The sequence below is a fragment of the Maylandia zebra genome, linkage group LG16 (assembly GCF_041146795.1).
Source record: "Maylandia zebra isolate NMK-2024a linkage group LG16, Mzebra_GT3a, whole genome shotgun sequence".
NCBI lineage: Eukaryota > Metazoa > Chordata > Actinopteri > Cichliformes > Cichlidae > Maylandia > Maylandia zebra.
In genome coordinates this window covers 7,246,469-7,266,057 of record NC_135182.1, presented here as the reverse complement: position 1 = coordinate 7,266,057, position 19,589 = coordinate 7,246,469, and the positions used below count along the sequence as shown (strand labels likewise).

Genomic DNA, 19,589 nt, shown 5'->3' with positions numbered 1-19,589 from the left:
TTTTAAGACTTCAGCGAAAGCAAAGGGCTGTTGTTCTTCTGAACCTGTTAAACCCATGTCAGCTAACCCAGGGTCTGCTAAAACTGTGGCATATATCCCAGAGACAATTAACACCAGCTCTGATAATACCAGGACTGTTTATTCTTTTGAACTGCAACCGGATGCTCAGTTAGCCGCCCGGCCTCAAGCTCAGTTAGCCGCCCGGCCTCAAGCTCAGTTAGCCGCCCGGCCTCAAGCTCAGTTAGCCGCCCGGCCTCAAGCTCAGTCTCCAATTCCACCACCGCTGTCATCCCAACCATTGTTTCAGTCACCCTCAGTTCAGCCTCCTGTTCAGTAGCCACTAGCCCTGCACCCTGTGTCACTTGCTACTCCGGTACAACAAGCCCAGTCAAATCAATCTAAAAGGAACTGGGTTTCATCCGTTTGTTCTAAGCAGAGCGTCAAACCTAATGATAATGTCAACATTCCTCAAAGGCTGGCCAGTTCTGAGACTGAGATGCACTCCAGGGCCTCCCCAGAGGCTGGGTTTCAGCCCCCATCAGACTCTGGACCCCTGGAGTTTAAGAAGCCAGCTGAGGACTGCACCCGGCTGTCGCTGCCTGAGCAGGGTCAATGCTCTGCGCAGCTGCAGGCCGCTATGTGTTTGCCAGAGGCCCGTGTGCCTGCTGGTCCTTTTGCGTTCCTGCCAGAGGCCCGTGTGCCTGCTGGTTCTGTTGCGTTCCTGCCAGAGGCCCGTGTGCCTGCTGGTTCTGTTGCGTTCCTGCCAGAGGTCTCCACACCTGCTGGTTCTGTTCTGTGTGTGCCAGGGGCTCCAGTGCCCACTGGTTCTGTGAATGTTTTTGCTGGGGGGCCGGAGGAGCCCGTCCAGCCTTCTGCCTCGTCAGCTGGGGGGCCCGAGGAGCCCGTCCAGCGTCCTGCCTCGTCAGCCGGGGGGCCCGAGGAGCCCGTCCAGCGTCGTGCCTCGTCAGCCGGAGGGCCCGAGGAGCCCGTCCGGCCTTCTGCCTCGTCAGCCGGAGGGCCCGAGGAGCCCGTCCAGCGCCCTGCCTCGTCAGCCGGAGGGCCCGAGGAGCCCGTCCAGCCATCAGCTGCAGTCTCATCACCAGCTGCAGTCTCATCACCAGCTGCAGTGTCATCACCGCCTGCAGTCTCATCACCGCCTGCAGTCTCATCACCGCCTGCTGTCTCATCACCGCCTGCAGTCTCATCACCGCTGTCTGGTCCGGCTCCAGCATCCTCGTCTTCATCCGCCTCGTCTGGTCCGGCTCCAGCATCCTCGTCTTCATCCGCCTCGTCTGGTCCGGCTCCAGCATCCTCGTCTTCATCCTCCTCGTCTGGTCCGGCTCCAGCATCACCTGCAGTGGCCTCCTCTTCAGCCTCAGCTTCCACCTCGCCTGGGGCTGCAGGGGCCACGCAGCCTTCAGGTCCCCTACTACCACCTCCACATCGTCGGTCATCTGCCAGGCCGCTTGTTGGGCATCTCCGCCACCGTGGACGCCCTCCTGGACGCCGCCACTGCCTTCCGCACGGCCGGCCTCCGGACTTGTTTCCACGCCGCCGTTGCCGCCCGCACGGTCGGCCCCCGGACTTGTTTCCACGCCGCCGTTGCCGTCCGCACGGTCGGCTCCCGGACTTGTTTCCACGCCGCCGTTGCCGTCCGCACGGTCGGCCCCCAGAACTGTTTCCACGCCGCCGTTGCCGTCCGCACGGTCGGCCCCCAGAACTGTTTCCACGCCGCCGTTGCCGTCCGCACGGTTGGCCCCCAGAACTGTTTCCACGCCACTGCCTACTGCGCGGCCGGCATCCGGACCTGCCCCGTTGCCATTTGCATGGTCGGCCTCCTGAACTTGACCATCTGGGCCTTTTTTGGACTCTGTCCCTCCGTCCTGGGCCCCCTCCGCCCGCCCTGGTCGGGTTGTTTTCTGTTTTGTTTTGGTCCGTTTTTTCGTTTCTGCTGGGCTGTCTGGTGCCAGCCCTTGAGGGGGGGGTACTGTCATGGTCCTGGGTCGGTGACCCAGCGCTTTTAGTTTGTTATCATTTTCTAGATGATGATGATTGTTTAAGTTCTGTGTTATTTTCGATCTGCCTCTAAGTCTGCGTCTGTACCTGTCTGTCTATGGTGTCTCCCCATCTGTTTGTGAATCTGTCTGTTTAGTTCAATGTCTTGTCTGGTTCCATGTATCTGAGTTTCCTGTTTTATTGTGAAGGTCCGTGTCGTATGTGAGTGTGATCAGTTTACGTTTCCCCTGTCCCGTCAGCCCAGATTCCTCCCAGCTGTGTTGCCCTCCTGTCTCTCATCCCCTGATTACTGGTGTGTGTATTTAAGCCCTGTGTGTTCTCCTGCCTGTTGCCGGTTCGTCTGTATTACTCAGTGTCAGTCTGTGTATCCACCGTGTCTTCCCCCTGCTGTTCATCGTCATCCTCCTCTGCTCGTTTTCATTCAGGTTTGTGCTCTGTAGTTTAGTTGTTTCCCAGTTTAGTTTAGTTCGAGCCCCGTTTGCTGTTTGTCCACATTCTTTTGTGTTCAATAAATCACCTTCACTCCTCTACGACTGCCTGCGCTTGGATCCTCATTTATTCCACACGGCTCGCCTCGGCAGCCGTGACACAGATGGCGATGGACGGTCCACACATTCTGAAAATGGCAGCTGCACACCTGGCTTTCTTTTTGGACAGAAATTCGGTAGAGAATGAGGCAAGCTGTCAGGGTCCTTTTCACTCATCCAGGCAGCTGCATCACCGGAAAGTGACCTGGAGCGCTTGCCTCTTTTTGCCGGAGGACAAGTCATCCGACTCCTTCCCCTCCCTCTGCTTCCCTCCAGAGTAGGGGCTGCTTCAGTTGAGACTTCAGTTCCCTCCTCTTCAACATTATCAACACTATACACAAAAGAAATTATACCATCTGTTCAATTTGTATAGCACAAGAGTTATATAATGGTCCGTAATTTGGGCAAAATTGTGTCGCGGTGCGAAATTCCTCTTTTGCACTGCAAACGTAATTTTTCCTACGTTTCTCTTCCATAAAAAAAATTATTTTATTTCAAACAATATACATACTTGTCTTGGCAAGGGTCAATCCCTTCAACGAAGTCGGCCTCATCCTCTTCTGTTCAAACAAGCCTTTTGTTGATCTACATATTTTATTTTATTTTTTTTACATTATTTACATTTGATCTTTTACATTGTATATAATGTCTATTGATTTTATTGTTTATTTTAATATTTTAATATTTGTGTACAGCGCTTTGTGATTGCCTGTCTGCGAAAAGCGCTTAATAAATAAAGTTTACTTACTTACTTACTTACTTACTTACTGTCGGCAGAATCAGGATCCGACAAATGGCCAGAAGCTCCGTATTCAGGAGGGGCGGTAATCAGATCCAAAGCTTCGCGCAATGTGAAGTATTTGGTGTGTCTGGATTGTTGCTGCATAATAATGTAATGGGTGGATGTGTTTGAGTGTGTAAAAAGTGTGTGTTCTGTGTTTTGTACAAGTGTATGTTTCTAGAAAAAGCGACAATATACACGAGCGAGAGAAAAAACTAAATTTCCCGGGGAAAATGACGTCACTTCCTGTTGTTGTTGTACAGGTCCACGTGATAGGTCACGGTGACAACGTGACGAGACATAATCAAAGTAGGAAGTGATGTGAACAGCTGATCAGATCGATAAAGAGTCTGGCTGAGGATTATGTTTTTTTTTATTTGTTCGCTTTTTACATGATTTATGCAAACATATTAGAGGAAGGAAACATCTCTCTGGGAAAATCTGCATGTGTGATATGTAAGTACAACTTCTCCAGTTTCATATGCAAAAAAAATTATTGCGCTAGCTTACGTGGTTGCAGTTCTACTGGGATTTAAAAATAGTTAGGCAAATCGGAGCGGGGCCGCTCTGCTCGGTTCTAAAGGGTTAACAATGGCTAACACTGAGCAGTGCTGATTTTCTAACACTGGAATATTTCTAACATTTTGAGTTATTTTCCAGTGTTAGAAAATCAGCACTGCTCAGTGTTAGCCATTGTTAATCTTCAAAACTGACTAGGTTACTTTTAAATATATAACACTGTCAAAAGTGTTAATTTAACACTCAACAGTGTTGTATTTAACACTCAGAGGTGTGGACCCATATAGACACTCTCTAGTGTTAATTTAACACTGGAGATTTTGCTGTGTAGCTGTATACTATGCTGGCCACTTGGTTATTGCGCTCCATGTATGCCCTGCCTGCCAGCCTCTTACACCCTGCTGTTATGTGCTGGATTGTTTCAGGGCATCTTTACACAGCCTGCACATGGGGTCTTGCCTGGTGTGATAGACCCAAGCCTCTATCAATCTTGTGCACAGAGCTTGTTCCTGTGATGCCATGATTCATGCCTCTTTGCTGTCTCTCATTCTAGCTTTGTCCAGCCACTGGTAGGATTTTTGGATGTCACCCACTTCCTCTATCTGCCGGTGGTACATACTGTAGAGGGGCCTATCCTTCCATGATGGTTCTTCTTCCTCCTCTTTCTTGGGTTTCTGCCACCTGAAGTATTCCCTGAGAAGGTGATTTGTCATGGCCATCTTTCTGATGTATTTGTGGATGTTTGTTGTCTCATCCTGGACTGTGGTACTGAAACTCACTAGTCTCTGCCTCCTTCCTTCCGCTTAGCATACAGCCTCAGGGTGCTGGACTTGGGGTGAAACCCTCCATGCATGGTAAGGAGCTTCCTCGTCTTGATGTTAGTGGCTTCTATCGTCTCCTTTGGCCAGCTTCTTATCTCAGCAGGGTACCTGATCACGGTGTAGGTGTTGATAGATCTTGTTCTTAACTGTCAGATGACTCCTCAGAACTTGCCTGACCCTCTGTAGATACTTGTTGGCTGCAGCTTTCCTAGCGGGCTCTTCATGGTTCGCATTTGCCTGTGGGATTTGGCAGTTACTTTTAGCTCTCCTCAATGTTTGCAATGTTGCCTTCTGATAGTGCGATTCCCTTGCTTCTGGCTACCTTCCCTCCCTTTGTTAGAATAGAATAGAATAGAATAGAATTCAACTTTATTGTCATTGCACATGCACAGGTACAGGGCAACGAAATGCAGTTTGCATCCATCCAGAAGTGCTTTAGTGATATAGATATATTACAATATATATTAGCAATAATATAGATATGTGAGTATATTACAGAAATGGGTCTATTATGGTATGTTATAATGTACACGGTATGAAGTATGTTGTGAATATTCTATAACTATAAGTATGTACAGGCTGTAGTGAGTACAAGCTATGTACAGGCTATGAACAGGATATAAATATGAAAAACTATACAGAATATGAAATAAATAACTTTACAGAATCTGAGATATACAGAAATGGGAACTATGCAAGTTGTAAAAAGTTGTAGGATTAAAGATTATCGAATGTACAGAATGATTATTTACACAGAGCTATACAGTAGTGCAGTTAAGATAAGTGAGTGTCATGGTCGGCTGTGTGGCAGGCAGGCAGGAGTGGTGGACCCAAAATGCAGGATTCTCAGGACACGAGGTTTAGACAGAAAATGCAGCTTTATTGCTGGAGCAGAACATCAAGATAAAATAAAACTCACAAAAGCAAACAAAACTCTAAACAGAGATGCAGGAGGACTGGAAATCCTAAACACGCAGCAAGTGAGGGTGAACAGACGTTAACGATGCGACACCGAGTAGGGGAAGACACAGACACTAAATACAAGAGGTGAACGGAGCAAAGAGGAAACAGCTGGGAGACACGGCTGACGTTGATTACACTGACAAGACAGGGAGAGCACAAAGCTGAACGCACTGACAAAGGACACAGACCTACAAAATAAGACAGGAAGCACACGCCAGACAGAGACAGACTCGTAAACAGGCATAATGACGTCATGGACAAACAGAGGGACATACGGGCAGAGAAGACCAAGCACAGGCAACCTAAACCAAACATAAGGGCAAGATAACAAAACCTAAACCAGACATAATCATCATCGTCATCAACATCATCATCAGATAACTAAAGAATCAGAATATAATTGTAATCAAAACAGTATCACCAGAGAATAACCAATCCATAATGCAAAAATAAACCAAAACATAAGAAACTCAAAATGCTGGGTCGACCCGACCCAGGACCGTGACAGTACCCCCCCCTCAAGGGCGGGCTCCAGACCGCCCAACAGAAGCACAAAAAACAGCCAAAAACAGAAAACAACCCAACCAGGGTGGGCGGCGGGGGACCAGGAAGGAGGGACAGAGCCCAGAAAGACCCAGAAGGTCAAGTTCAGGGGGCCGACCCGGAGGCCGACAGCGCAGGAGGCCAAAACAGTTCAGTTCCGGGGGCCGACCGTGTGGACGGCAACTGCGGCGACGGGCAAACAGTTCCGGGGGCCGGCCACGCGGAAGGCAGTGGCGGCGTTCAGGAGGGTGTTCAGGAGGGCGTCCACGGTGGCGGAGATGCCCAACAAGCGGCCTGGCAGATGACCGACGATGTGGAGGCGGTAGTAGGGGACCTGAAGGCTGCGTGGCCCCTGCAGCCCCAGGCGAAGCGGAGGCTGGACCAGACGAGGCGGAAGCGGAGGCTGGACCAGACGGGGATGATGAGGATGCGGAGGCTGGACCAGACGAGGATGATGAGGATGCGGAGGTGGACCAGACGAGGATGATGAGGATGCAGAGGCTGGACCAGACGAGGATGATGAGGATGCAGAGGCTGGACCAGACGAGGATGATGAGGATGCAGAGGCTGGACCGGATGAAGCCAAAGCAGACGCTGGACCAGGCGACGAGGATGAAGCCAAAGCAGACGCTGAAACCGGACCAGGCGAGGCCGAAGACTCTGAGGCCGCAGCAGGCGAGGGTGATGAGACTGCAGCTGGTGATGAGACTGCAGCTGATGGCTGGACGGGCTCCTCGGGCCCCCCAGCTGACGAGGCAGAAGGCTGGACGGGCTCCTCGGGCCCCCCAGCAAAAACAGTCTCAGACCCAGTGGGCACTGGAGCCCCTGGCACACACAGAACAGAACCAGCAGGCACACGGGCCTCTGGCAGGAACGCAACAGAACCAGCAGGCACACGGGCCTCTGGCAGGGACAGAACAGGACCAGCAGGCACACGGGCCTCTGGCAGGGACAGAACAGGACCAGCAGGCACACGGGCCTCTGGCAGCGTTGATGCTGACTGGGGCTGAGCAACACATAGGTTAGGCTCAGGAGGCAACAGTTGGGTGCAGTCATCGGCTGACTCCTTAGCCCCCAGGGGTCCAGAGTCAACTGCGGGTTGAAACTCGGACTCTGGGGAGGCCCTGGAGGTAGTAAATGTCTCTAATCGGGCCAGCTTTCGAGGAACGAAAACAGTCCTGTTGAGCATGTTTTCCTGCTTAATACGAGTGAGAAAAGATGGCTGCTCAGCAGGAGACTGGGTTGAGAAAGACTGAAGTGACCGTTGTGGGGAGAATGAAACTAGTGAAGGAGCAGATGATTGAGCTGCGGGTAACGGAGTGGCTAACTGGGCAGCTGACTGAGCTGAGGGCAGCTGAACAGCTAGCTGGGCTGCTGAACGGGCTAACGGTTGAGGAGGTGTTTGTAGTGAGCGTGATGCAGGGGGTGGTATAGGCTCCCCTGAGCCTCTAGGGCTCGGTTTAACTAGCTGAACGAGTTCAGAAGAAACAGTTCTGCTTAGGCTTCTCTGCTCTAAGAGAACAGGGCAGAAACAGCCCGTTAAGTCCCCCTCCCCATTCTTGGGTTGCGAACCCACAGCGCCATTCATAGATTCAGCAGTAAATGTCAAAACTGAATTCAAACTGTCCGGGGTTAACTCTGTATCGACAGAAAAGTTCTTAGCAGGCTCCAACAGAGGGTGCACAATCAGAGTTTTGCCCATACATTCTGATTCTTCAGCGGAAAAAGCATCAACATAATGAGTCAGGGAGTCTTTTCTTTCTACTGGGCCGGGGTGAACGTCCATGGAACAAACCGCCTTCACCTCACTACTCTTAGCCGTGAGAAGAAAACAGTTCCCATTACTATTTGCAGGTGAAGCAATAGGGGTACAGTCAACATCACTCACCATTGCCTGCTGTTCTGACGAGTGATTGGGCTCCGGTTGTAGTGAGGAATGACGGCGGTGGCGCCGCTTCCTCCTGGCGGCAGGGGCTGAGTCGACAGGAGAAACTGGTGACGATGGAGAAAAGACGTCCTCGTCCTCGTCCTGCGACCACATCGCCGCCAAGCAGGAGGCAGGTGAATTAAGCCCTGAGCGGCAAGAAGTGGAGCTCTGTGGCCGCGGTGCGGAAACGCCTTTCCCCTGTTGCAATTGCTGCTGTACGGCGGCCGACTCCGCGGAGAGCTCCTTGTGTTGCGGCTGCTGCCGATGCGACGGCTTCGGCGAAGAATACTGGGCGCGGACCAAGGCTGCAAGCTCCCGAGCCTGTAGCACCTCCTGGGCTTCATGCAGCTGGTCTATGAAGCCCATAAATCCCTTTAGTGTGCGCAAATGAGGATTCCCCTCTAGGATCGCTTCTATAGCGTTAATCCCAACTGCCATAGTCTTAGCGTCCTTAGTGTGGGAGACCCGCTCGATCAGGCGGTGGATGCGGGAGAGGTCATGTTCCCGGGATGAATCCGCTGGGTCCAGGAAATGGTCGCATCGTTCTGTCATCGTCGGCTGTGTGGCAGGCAGGCAGGAGTGGTGGACCCAAAATGCAGGATTCTCAGGACACGAGGTTTAGACAGAAAATGCAGCTTTATTGCTGGAGCAGAACATCAAGATAAAATAAAACTCACAAAAGCAAACAAAACTCTAAACAGAGATGCAGGAGGACTGGAAATCCTAAACACGCAGCAAGTGAGGGTGAACAGACGTTAACGATGCGACACCGAGTAGGGGAAGACACAGACACTAAATACAAGAGGTGAACGGAGCAAAGAGGAAACAGCTGGGAGACACGGCTGACGTTGATTACACTGACGAGACAGGGAGAGCACAAAGCTGAACGCACTGACAAAGGACACAGACCTACAAAATAAGACAGGAAGCACACGCCAGACAGAGACAGACTCGTAAACAGGCATAATGACGTCATGGACAAACAGAGGGACATACGGGCAGAGAAGACCAAGCACAGGCAACCTAAACCAAACATAAGGGCAAGATAACAAAACCTAAACCAGACATAATCATCATCGTCATCAACATCATCATCAGATAACTAAAGAATCAGAATATAATTGTAATCAAAACAGTATCACCAGAGAATAACCAATCCATAATGCAAAAATAAACCAAAACATAAGAAACTCAAAATGCTGGGTCGACCCGACCCAGGACCGTGACAGTGAGGGTGTAGATAGTTTCTACAGAGGCTATATAAAGTGCTAGTGGTTGTGAGTGGTGGTTCAGTCCATGTTATTATTGTGTGTTTGAGGGTACAGTTGTCCATTGTGGGTGTGTGTATGTTCAGTCCATGAGTTTAACGTGGGTCAGATGTCAGGAAGCAGAGTTCAGGAGTCTGACAGCTGTGGAGAAGAAGCTGTTCCGGTACCTGGTGGTCTTAGTCCGGAGGCTCCTGTGGCGCCTCCCAGAGGGCAGGAGGGTGAAGAGTCCATGTGATGGGTGACTGGGGTCTTTGATGATTTTCCCAGCCCTTTTCAGACACCGCTTCCTGTAGATGTCTTTTATGGCAGGAAGTGGTGCTCCGGCGATGCGCTGGGCAGTTTTCACGACCCTCTGCAACGCCTTCCGGTCCGAGGCAGAGCAGTTCCCATACCAGACTGTTATACAATTGGTCAGGATGCTCTCGATGGTGCAACGATAGAAGTTCACCAGGATGTCTGAGGACAGGTGGTTCTTCCTCAGAGTCCTCAAGAAGAAGAGGCGCTGGTGAGCCTTCTTGACCAGCTTGGAGCAGTTGGTCGTCCAGGTGAGATCCTCGGAGATGTGGACTCCCAGGAACTTGAAGCTGCTCACACGCTCCACAGCCGTCCCCTTAATGTGGATGGTGGATGTGGGTCAGCATTCCTCCTGTAGTCCACGATGAGCTCCTTGGTCTTCTCGGTGTTAAGCAGCAGGTTGTTTGTGTCGCACCACTCAGCCAGACGATCCACCTCCTCCCTGTAGGCGGCCTCATCGTTGTCACTGATGAGGCCAATCACCGTGGTGTCATCTGCAAACTTAATGATGGTGTTGGAACCATCAGCAGGTCTGCAGTCGTGGGTGAAGAGGGAGTAGAGGAAAGGGCTCATCACACAGCCTTGTGGTACACCAGTGTTCATCGTGATTGTAGATGAGCATCGGTTATCCAGCCGGACATGTTGGGGGCGGTTGGTCAGGAAGTCCAGTAACCATTTGCAGATGAGGGAACTGATGCCCAGGTCTGTCAGTTTCCTGATGAGTTGTGAGGGGTGGATTGTATTGAATGCTGAACTGAAGTCTATAAACAGCATTCTGGCGTAGGTGTTGTTGTTGTCCAGGTGTGAGAGGAGAGAGTGCAGTGCGATGGAGACTGCATCCTCTGTGCTCCTGTTCTGGCGGTATGCGAATTGGTGGGGGTCCAGGGTGGGGGGGAGACAGGATTTGAAGTGTGCTAGGACCAGCTGCTCTAAGCACTTAGTGATGATGGGGGTGAGTGCTACTGGGCGGTAATCATTGAGGCAAGATGGGTTGGAGTTTTTGGGTATCGGGACGATGGAGGTGGATTTGAAGCAGGGCGGTACCACAGCGTGGGCCAAGGACAGATTGAATATGTCTGTGAGCACTCCTGCAAGCTCCCCAGAACACGCTCTGAGAACACGCCCGGGGATGCCATCAGGGCCTGCAGCCTTGTGGATATTGATCCTGCTCAGCACCGCTCCTACATCAGTGGGGGAGAGAGTCAGAGGTTGGTGGTCTGGCGTCATGTCTGCTTTGGTTGCGGTTGTGTGGTTCCCTCGCTCAAAACGAGCATAAAAGTTGTTGAGCTCGTTGAGGAAGGAGACATCAGAGGATGCGGGGGAGGGTTTGGTGGTCCTGTAGTCTGTGATGGTCTGGAGTCCTTGCCACATGCGTCGGGGGTTGGAGTTGGAGAAGTGTTCTTCTACCTTCTTTTTGTAATGGTGTTTGGCTTTTTTGATGCCCTTCTTTAGATTAGCCCTGGCTGTGCTGTAGGCGTGTGCATCTCCTGACCTAAAGGCGGTGTTGCGGGCCTTCAGGAGGAGATGAACATCCTGGTTCATCCAAGGCTTCTGGTTGGGGTACATGGTAATCCGTTTCTGGGTGGTGACACTGTCTGTGGTTTTGGAGATGTAATCCAGATGAGGCGTACTGGTCCAGGTCTGTGTGGGTGAACATATTCCAGTCTGTGTTTTTAAATCTGTCCTGGAGCACTGCGTCTGTCCCCTCTGGCCACACTTTAATTGTCCTCACAGCAGGTTTCACACGTTGGATGAGTGGTGAATACCTAGGTGTGAGGAACAGGGAGAGATGGTCCGATTGTCCAATGTGGGGGAGGGGTGTGGCTTTGTAGGCTCCAGCCAGGTTGGAATACACATGGTCTAAAGTCTTGTCTCCTCTGGTGTGGCAGGAGACATGTTGGTGGAATCTGGGGAGGACTGTCTTTAAGTTGGTGTGGTTGAAGTCGCCAGCAACAATAAAAGCAGCCTCGGGGTGTTTATTCTGGTGTTTGTTAATGGCTGCAGAAAGTTCTTTCATGGCCAACCTAGCATTAGCGTCGGGGGGTATATACACGGCAGTGAGTATGATCGAAGTGAGTTCTCTGGGGAGATAATAAGGTCTGCATTTGACCATTAAAAACTCCGCATTAGGTGAGCAGTGACTCTCAGTAGTAGTGGAGTTCATGCACCAAGCATTGTTAATATAAATGCACAAACCTCCACCTCTGGTCTTGCCGGAGTCATCTGCTAGCCTGTCGGCTCGGTGTGTGTGGCGTCCTGCTAACTTGATAGCATTGTCCGGGCAGCTGTTGTTCAACCATGTTTTGGTGAAAAACATGACATTTGAGTCCATAATCCGTCTGTTGTTCGTGATGGAGAGCCGTATCTCATCCATTTTGTTTGCCAGAGAACGGACATTAGCAAGAAAAATACTGGGTAAACCATCCGACTACACTTCTCTAGTCTGAACAACATTCCAATGTATATCCTGATGGTGTGGATTAGTGAATCAATGACTCTTGGAATACAAGGGGTGGCTGTGGTTCAGATGGTAGAGCAGATCAGCTACTGATTGGAAGGTTGGTGGTTCGATCCTTGGCTTCCCCAGTCTGCATGTCAAATATCCTTGGGCAAGATACTAACCCCAAGTTGCCCTCTGATGCGTTTATTGGGAGTGTGAATGTAGGTTAGTTTGCACTTGTGTTTAGAAGAGCTTGTACGAGTGGGTGTGAATGAGGCATGTTGTATACGGTGCTTTGAGTACTCCGAGGGAGTAGAAAAGTGCTATATAGGAATCAGTCCATTTACAGCTTTATGTCATCTTGTAGAGGAGATGGCTGATTATTGCTTGAAGTTGGCCTCAAGTGTTGTACGCCACATCCCCATTGAGTTTGAGTTCTTGATGAAGGCTCTTAGCATCCAGTTGATCTGCATATGGGCATCGAGTCATGGGCCTTCTTGTATTAATCCAAGCGGTGCACAGATTAACCAATCTGGCCTTGCAGTCTGGGGTGACTACACGGTCTACCAGGAGATAGTGTTTTGTGCTTCTGGTATTCTTGCCAATTCTTTTCTGTGCCCCGCGCATGTGCCTGTTCATCTTTGCGGATATGATGCTTGATATTAAGTGGTTATTACTTCGGTAATTGCATAGAAAGTGCTACCATAATTTGAATTTGAAAAAAAAAGAATTTTTTTCTCCCTTTCATTGACATTGATATGTCAGTGACAATACTAAAGAGGGCGTTCTGCATCACTGAGAGACTGGTAGAATTTGATTTATTTTAATAAACTGTTTTTGAGCATTTACAACCAACAATAGTAAATAATAATCTCTAACCAAAAAAAAAGGAAAATGTGAAATGCAGGCAAATAAGCTGTTTAGACATCAAATTTTACCAGCAACAGTTTAAGAAAATGTTTATCTTTGCTTTATGACCATCACTTATGTCATCGCTAGAATAGCAGGCATTAACATTTATATAAATGCCATGGCATAATTATCCATTATCTAACTTGCATTACAATTGCCGATGAAATCTCATACATTTGATAATAGGGCAGCAATACCAGTGTTATTTAACATGACAAAACAATATCTTGAGGTTTTTAAAAATTTCATTCATTTTGAGTCCATATATAATTGGATTTAAAAGAGGATGGAATAAAATTGACTGAAAAGTCAGTATTAAGCGAAGAGTTTTTGATAGATCAGATTCCAGTCGAACTATAATTACATCAAAAACAATAAAACAGGAAAAGTTGATTAACACCAGCAAGTGGGGTAAACATGTCTTTACAGCTTTTTTCCTCACTTCTCTGCAACTTTGGTAAGATACTCTAACAATCCTGATGTATGTAAAAAGTATGAAAAGCAAAGGTAGAAGGGCAATATTTATCAACATGACCACACCATATACAGATATTGCCACTGAGGTCACACACTGAAGCTTGTATCCTGAATTGTTACAAAAAATTCCTGTCAGAGTAAAGCTACAGAGTTTTACTTCAGAATACAACACAACTGACACTGCTGTCTCAAAAGCAGGTATAAGCCAAGCTAAAACTAGAGAGACATATATAGTTATTCTATTCATTATAACTGGATATTGCAGGGGTTTGCATATAGACACATACCTGTCATATGCCATTGCTGCCAACAGTAAAAACTCTGACCCAGCTGAGGTGTAATATAAAAATCCTTGGAAAAGACAAAGCGTATACGATATAATCTGTTTTTCAGACAAAACATCAGATAAAAGCTTCGGATAGATAATCATGCTGTAAAGAACAGAGTTGATTAACAAAGCTGCAATAAAAATGTACATTGGCTCGTGAAGGTTTTTGCAAGTCCAAATAAGGCACACTATAGTCGAATTAAAGCAGAGTATCAGAATATAAAGTGTGAATATAACCACAAAATAGAGATACCTGTATTTGTGCAATTCTGCAAACCCACCAAGAGTTAACAATGTTACATTTAATTCAACATCCATTGAATGAACAAAAATGTTATTGACCATGGAACTAGATTACATAAACTGTATTCATGAATAACAAATGAAAAGACAAGTGTTGGAGTAATATATTTCTAACATTAAACTAAGAAGGTAAGTGACTATGTGGCTTTGTTTTATCAGAAAACCTTCCATCCTCTGTGGGACTCATTAAGTTCTCCACTAACATGTAAACGACTTCAGGAAATCTAACCAGTTGTCATGATTGGTTGTGTGGCAGGCAGGCAAGCAGGAGTGGTGGACCCAAAATGCAGGACTCAGACACGGAAGTGAAAATTAAAGCGCAGCTTTATTGCTAGGAAAAACCTTGTACTAACTAAACTCACCAAAAGACCAACAAAAGTCTGAACAGAGGAACTGAGGACGGAAACACTGGAAAAGAAATACTAAACTGGAGCAGATGACTAAAAACTAGAAACACTAGAAACACGGAAGCAGAACACACAGCTAGTTGAGGGTACGATGCGACAGGGAACACAGGAAAACACAGGGCTTATATACACAGGGGAGTAATCAGGGAATGGAAAACAGGAGGGAGACACAGCTGGGAGGGTTCGTGCTAATAATACATGGGGAGCAAAGCTAGACACACTGAGATGAGGCAAAACCTTTCACAATAAAATGGGAAACAAGAAATGTCTGTGAAGGTTCTCAGTCATCCAGGTCATCGTAGTCAAAGGAGCTTGCAAAGAAAAGTGTCTTGACTTCTTTAAGTTACTTGAAGACGTTTCACCTCTCATCCGAGAAGCTTCTTCAGTTCTAAGGTCACCTTCACATGATAAGGTGGGGCCAGGTTTCACAATGAACTCACCCGAAACTCTGACTGATTGGGACCCACACCCAGTTTCACACCTTGGCTCAGGCGATTAGAGGATCATCAGGGGGTCCTTTTGTCCCTCTGTAGGGGGATACTCCCACTAGGTTTATATCTGGGACTCCCCACCATTTGACCTTAGAACTGAAGAAGCTTCTTGGATGAGAGAAACAAAACAAAACACAAGGAGCCCAAGAACAGAGATACAGGAATAACTCAAAACAAATCCCACTGGGTCAATCATGAGTCCACTAATCAAAAAGTTCAGGAAGCCGACCCGGAGGCCGACAGCACAAAAGTCAAACACAGGGTACTCAGGGGGCCGGCCACGTGAAAGGCAGTGGCAGCGGCGACGCAGACGATGGAGGTCCGGAGGCCGGCCGCGCAGAAGGCAGCGGCGGCGACGACAGAGCTGGTCCGGAGGCCGGCCGTGCAGAAGGCAGTGGCGGCGACAACAGAGCTGGACCGGAGGCCGCCCACGACGGCGACGACACCCAGCCAGTGGCCTGGAAGGTGGCCGGCGATGTTGAGGGGCTGGACGTACATTGGATGGTGGCGTAGCAACCGCAGGCCCAGGCGAGGCAGGACCAGGCAAGGCAGGGCCAGGCGAGGAGGGACCAGGCGAAGCTGAAGCTGAAGCTGGACCAGGCGAAGCTGAAGCTGGACCAGGTCCTGGTCAAAATGACCCAGGACCATGACACCAGTTGACAGTTATAGTCCTATGTCCTTCATTGTGTTTTCTCACACATTTTTTTTCAATCTGTGGGACTAGTAAAGGCTTAGTAGCATAGGCAAAAGGTCGGCATTATGACAAAAAGGCTAAAGAAACACCTTGAATAAGAAGGTCTTTTTTTTTCTTGTTTCGATATGTGAATGAGGATGATCAAAGTCTTATAGCTGCGGGTTGGACCTCTAACTGCGAGTCCCCTCAAGCTGAGACCTGGGAACTTAAGGGTACCATGCAGTATTTCTGATCATCACAGAAACAACTGTGGCTTTCAACCGCTACATCTTCTCAAGTTACTTTCTCAGTTTTTTACTCTCAAGCTTATCATGTTTCTTCTTCCTGATATTGTTATCACTTTGTATAGAGAAATCTATCACTACAGCTGTTCATGTATATTATGTCTGCCATCTGGTTATGGCATTCCATGTATGCCCTGCCTGCTAGCATCTTGCACCAAGCTGTTATGTGCTGAATTGTCTCAGGGGCATCTTTGCACAGTCTGCACATGGGGTCTCTCCTGGGTTGGTAGACCCAAGCCTCTATGAATTTTGTGCTCAGAGCTTGTTCCTGTGATGCCATGATTCATGACTCAGTGCTGTCTCTCAGTCCAGCTTTGTCCAGCTACTGGTTGGATTGTTTTGAATGTTAGCCAAGTCTATCTGCTACTGGTACATACCATGCAGGGGCCTATCCTTCCATGATGGTTCTTCTCCTTGCTCCTCTTCTTTCTTGGGTTTCTGCTGCCTGAAATACTCACTAAGGAATTAACAACCCTAGTCTGTAACAAAGTCAGCAAAGAAGGACGTAAAGCTATAAAACTCCACTGTATTATTCACCAACAAGCACTCTGTGCTAAACATTTAAAATATGGCCATGTTATGTAACCGGTGATAAAGGCTATTAATTATATTCTCTCCAAAGCCCTGTGCCACCGCCAGTTTGAACAGCTTCTACTCAACATCCAGAATACGGAGATGTTGTGTAATACAATGATGTAAGATGGCTCAGTTGGAGGTCTGCACTGCAGCGGTTCTACTCTCTTATGCAGGAAATCAGACAATTATTTTTTTGAATTTCACCTGTCGTATCCCCTGATGTAAAATGTTCTGTTCTTATTTAAACAGCTGGCTTTGAATTAAGTATAATATTAAAAAATAGTTAAATTCAGGAGGAAACATTTTCATAATCTAACAGGTGAAATTCAAAATATACTGACAGCTCTCCAAGTAAGACTTCAGTATTAAATAAAACGGTCTAGTTATGAAGTTTTACTCAGGAACAAATCAAACACTGAAATAAACCAAACATTGACATTTAGAAGTTATCTAAGTGACTTATATATCATGTTTAACCCGAGTAGCAAAAGACTGCAAAGGGGTTGGGGGGGGGGGGGTCAAAAACGATGTGCCTTGAGTCTGCACCTTGACCACCTGGTCAGCTGGAGTGGGAGAAAAAAGTCAGTCTGGGCATTTTGACTAGAGACAAGCCCACCAGGTATTATAGGAGAAACCATAAAGCCTTTGGATGATAACAAACGGTGTTGTGACAGTGATGTACACTGTCTTGTTGGTATATATGCATAAGTTCTAAACAGTTTACATCATATGACCACTTAAGGACATCTCTTGATTTCACCTTCGTGTTTCCCTCTCACCAGATATCCAAACCGACATCATGACAAACAGCTTTTACGGCTGTGGCTCCAGTAAACATCAGCTGATACTAGAAAGTAATATTAAATTAATTCTAACAACAGCTTGTCAAGTAGTACGGTCCCTGGTGGTGGAGATGAAGAGTGCTTGAATGGAAAAGTGGGAGTGATAAAAACTAGATTTAGCTGGCAGCACCTGGGAATGCACAGATATGAATATTCACCTATATCTTGTCGTGGAATTTAAAAAAAAAAAATACAAACACTTGATGAGTGTTTTTGAAGTGAGTTTTATTTATGCTGCAGTCAGGCACACAGACACACAACTCTCATAACTTGTAGCACAACTTCTCATTTCCATATAAGGTGTTGGTGGTTTATACCTCAGTTCTTCCCTGGAACACACACAGCCTCTACTCCCTGAAAGCAGTAAAGCAGTAACAGTTATAGCTAAAGAGGGATATGTTTTGCAGATTATCATGTCTTATTAGTGCTATATATTTCTTCCTGTGCAACAAATAAACCCAAGGATGTTTGTATCTTGCTGAAGAGGAAATTTGACTTGGCCATCAGGTATAGCACAAATGATGAAAATGGCTGGCTGGCACTTATCACTGGCAGTATTTTAAATCACAAACTAGCATTTGTATCTGAATACTTTCCAAATGAGCCAGACAGAGACTTTTTTATCTATATTGCTAAGACACTATTAGACATAGCTGGACTGGCCATCGGGCATACCGGGCATTTGCCCCGTGGGCCGATACTGATTTCTCTTTTTTTTATGGGTGGAGGCCAATTTCTTTTTTTCTTTTTTTTTTGGGGGGGGGGGGGGGGGGGTGTAATGGTATGAACGATGAAAGGTGGTGGCCAGATGCTGGCCAATGTGTACAAATAACTCAGTTGTTTGATGGTGGCTATGGCAGAGCTTCCATAAAGGCCAGCAGGTGGATGAGGGAAAGGGGAGACAGGAGAAGGAGAGACCAGAGGCGGTCGCTGGTCCGAGTGTCAGGTGAACTTCAGGTAAGAAGGAAGGATTCAGGCCTGTTGAGGCCTGAAGTTTGAAGGCGCTCGTGCATCGAAAAGTTTTGGAAGCTTGGTTTTGCCTTTGCTGGATACTGATCTGAAACTCTTTTCTTGCTGCGTCACGACTGACTTTTTAGCTAACGTAAGCTAACGTGGCAGTTTCTATTTTTGTTTTTGACGCTGTCGCCGGTACGAGATTCCGGAATGGCACCACTTACCTCAACATCCAGCTGTGAAAGCTGCATCAACCTGAGCCAAAAAGTGATCGAGCTGGAACAAAGGATATCCACGCTATACCAAATCCAGGGGGCTGAATGCGAACTTGACACGATCCTCCTTGGCAAAGCTCTAACCACCGCTACTAGCGCTGACACAGTGCACCATCCAGCTGCTGTGTCCCAAGATCCCGCCAACAGTCAACACATGCTCTCAACTTGCGTCGCTGGTGCTTCTGCCAAGGACGAGAACTCCTGGTTTCAGCTAGGGGCCAGACACAAGGCTCTGGTCAGCTCCACTCCACTCCAACCAGCGCCATGGACCGTGGTTGAGACGCGTGGTGGCTGCAGAGGGGGCAGGAGGATCCGTCTCTCGCACCCTCACCCCTCTGGAGAATAAATTCAATGTCCTGGATCCTGTGGACTTTCCTCCTCTGACCGCTAGCCCTCGCCATCCCGCTGTGTCGCTGAGGTCTGCGCCATCTCCACCACTACGCCCCCGGAGCCGCGGCGGGCAACCCGACGCTGTGGTGCAAACTCACCGTGGAGAGCTGTGCTTTACCCCGGCTCCTCGGAGAAGAGGACCCACGGCGCGGCTACCTGGGAGTCACTCACGCAGTCCGGCTGGCGCATCTCCATCTGAACACCCCCGGTGTCGCGGCGCAGGCGTCTCAGATGGCCAACAGCCCCCGGTGGCACCTCCTCTCTCCACGCTGGTCCTCGGGGATTCCATCGTCAGGAACGTGCGGATGAGGGGGGCGCTCACGCTGTCGTTCCCGGGAGCCACTGTTGTTGACATAGTGGACAGAATTCCCAACATTCTGACATCCCACCCACAGGTTAACCGGCTCATCATCCACATCTGCACCAATGACATCCCCAAACAGCAATCTGAGCTGCTGAAGAGTTGGACTTCCTCCAACTCTTCAGCCTCCTTGGTCAGTTGCAGGTGAGTGCTTTTATCTCTGGGCCCACCCCCACCTGTGGCAGAGGGATAGGCC

The 19,589-nt window shown here is 48.5% G+C and overlaps 1 protein-coding gene across 1 annotated transcript; it reads right to left on the bottom strand.

The window, feature by feature from the left end:
- Nucleotides 1–13,213: 13,213 nt before the first annotated feature.
- Nucleotides 13,214–14,134, bottom strand: LOC101465838 (olfactory receptor 6N2-like). The gene has a single exon (XM_004572014.1). The coding sequence runs from the start codon at nt 14,132–14,134 to the stop codon at nt 13,214–13,216; it is 921 nt and encodes a 306-aa protein (XP_004572071.1).
- Nucleotides 14,135–19,589: the final 5,455 nt, after the last annotated feature.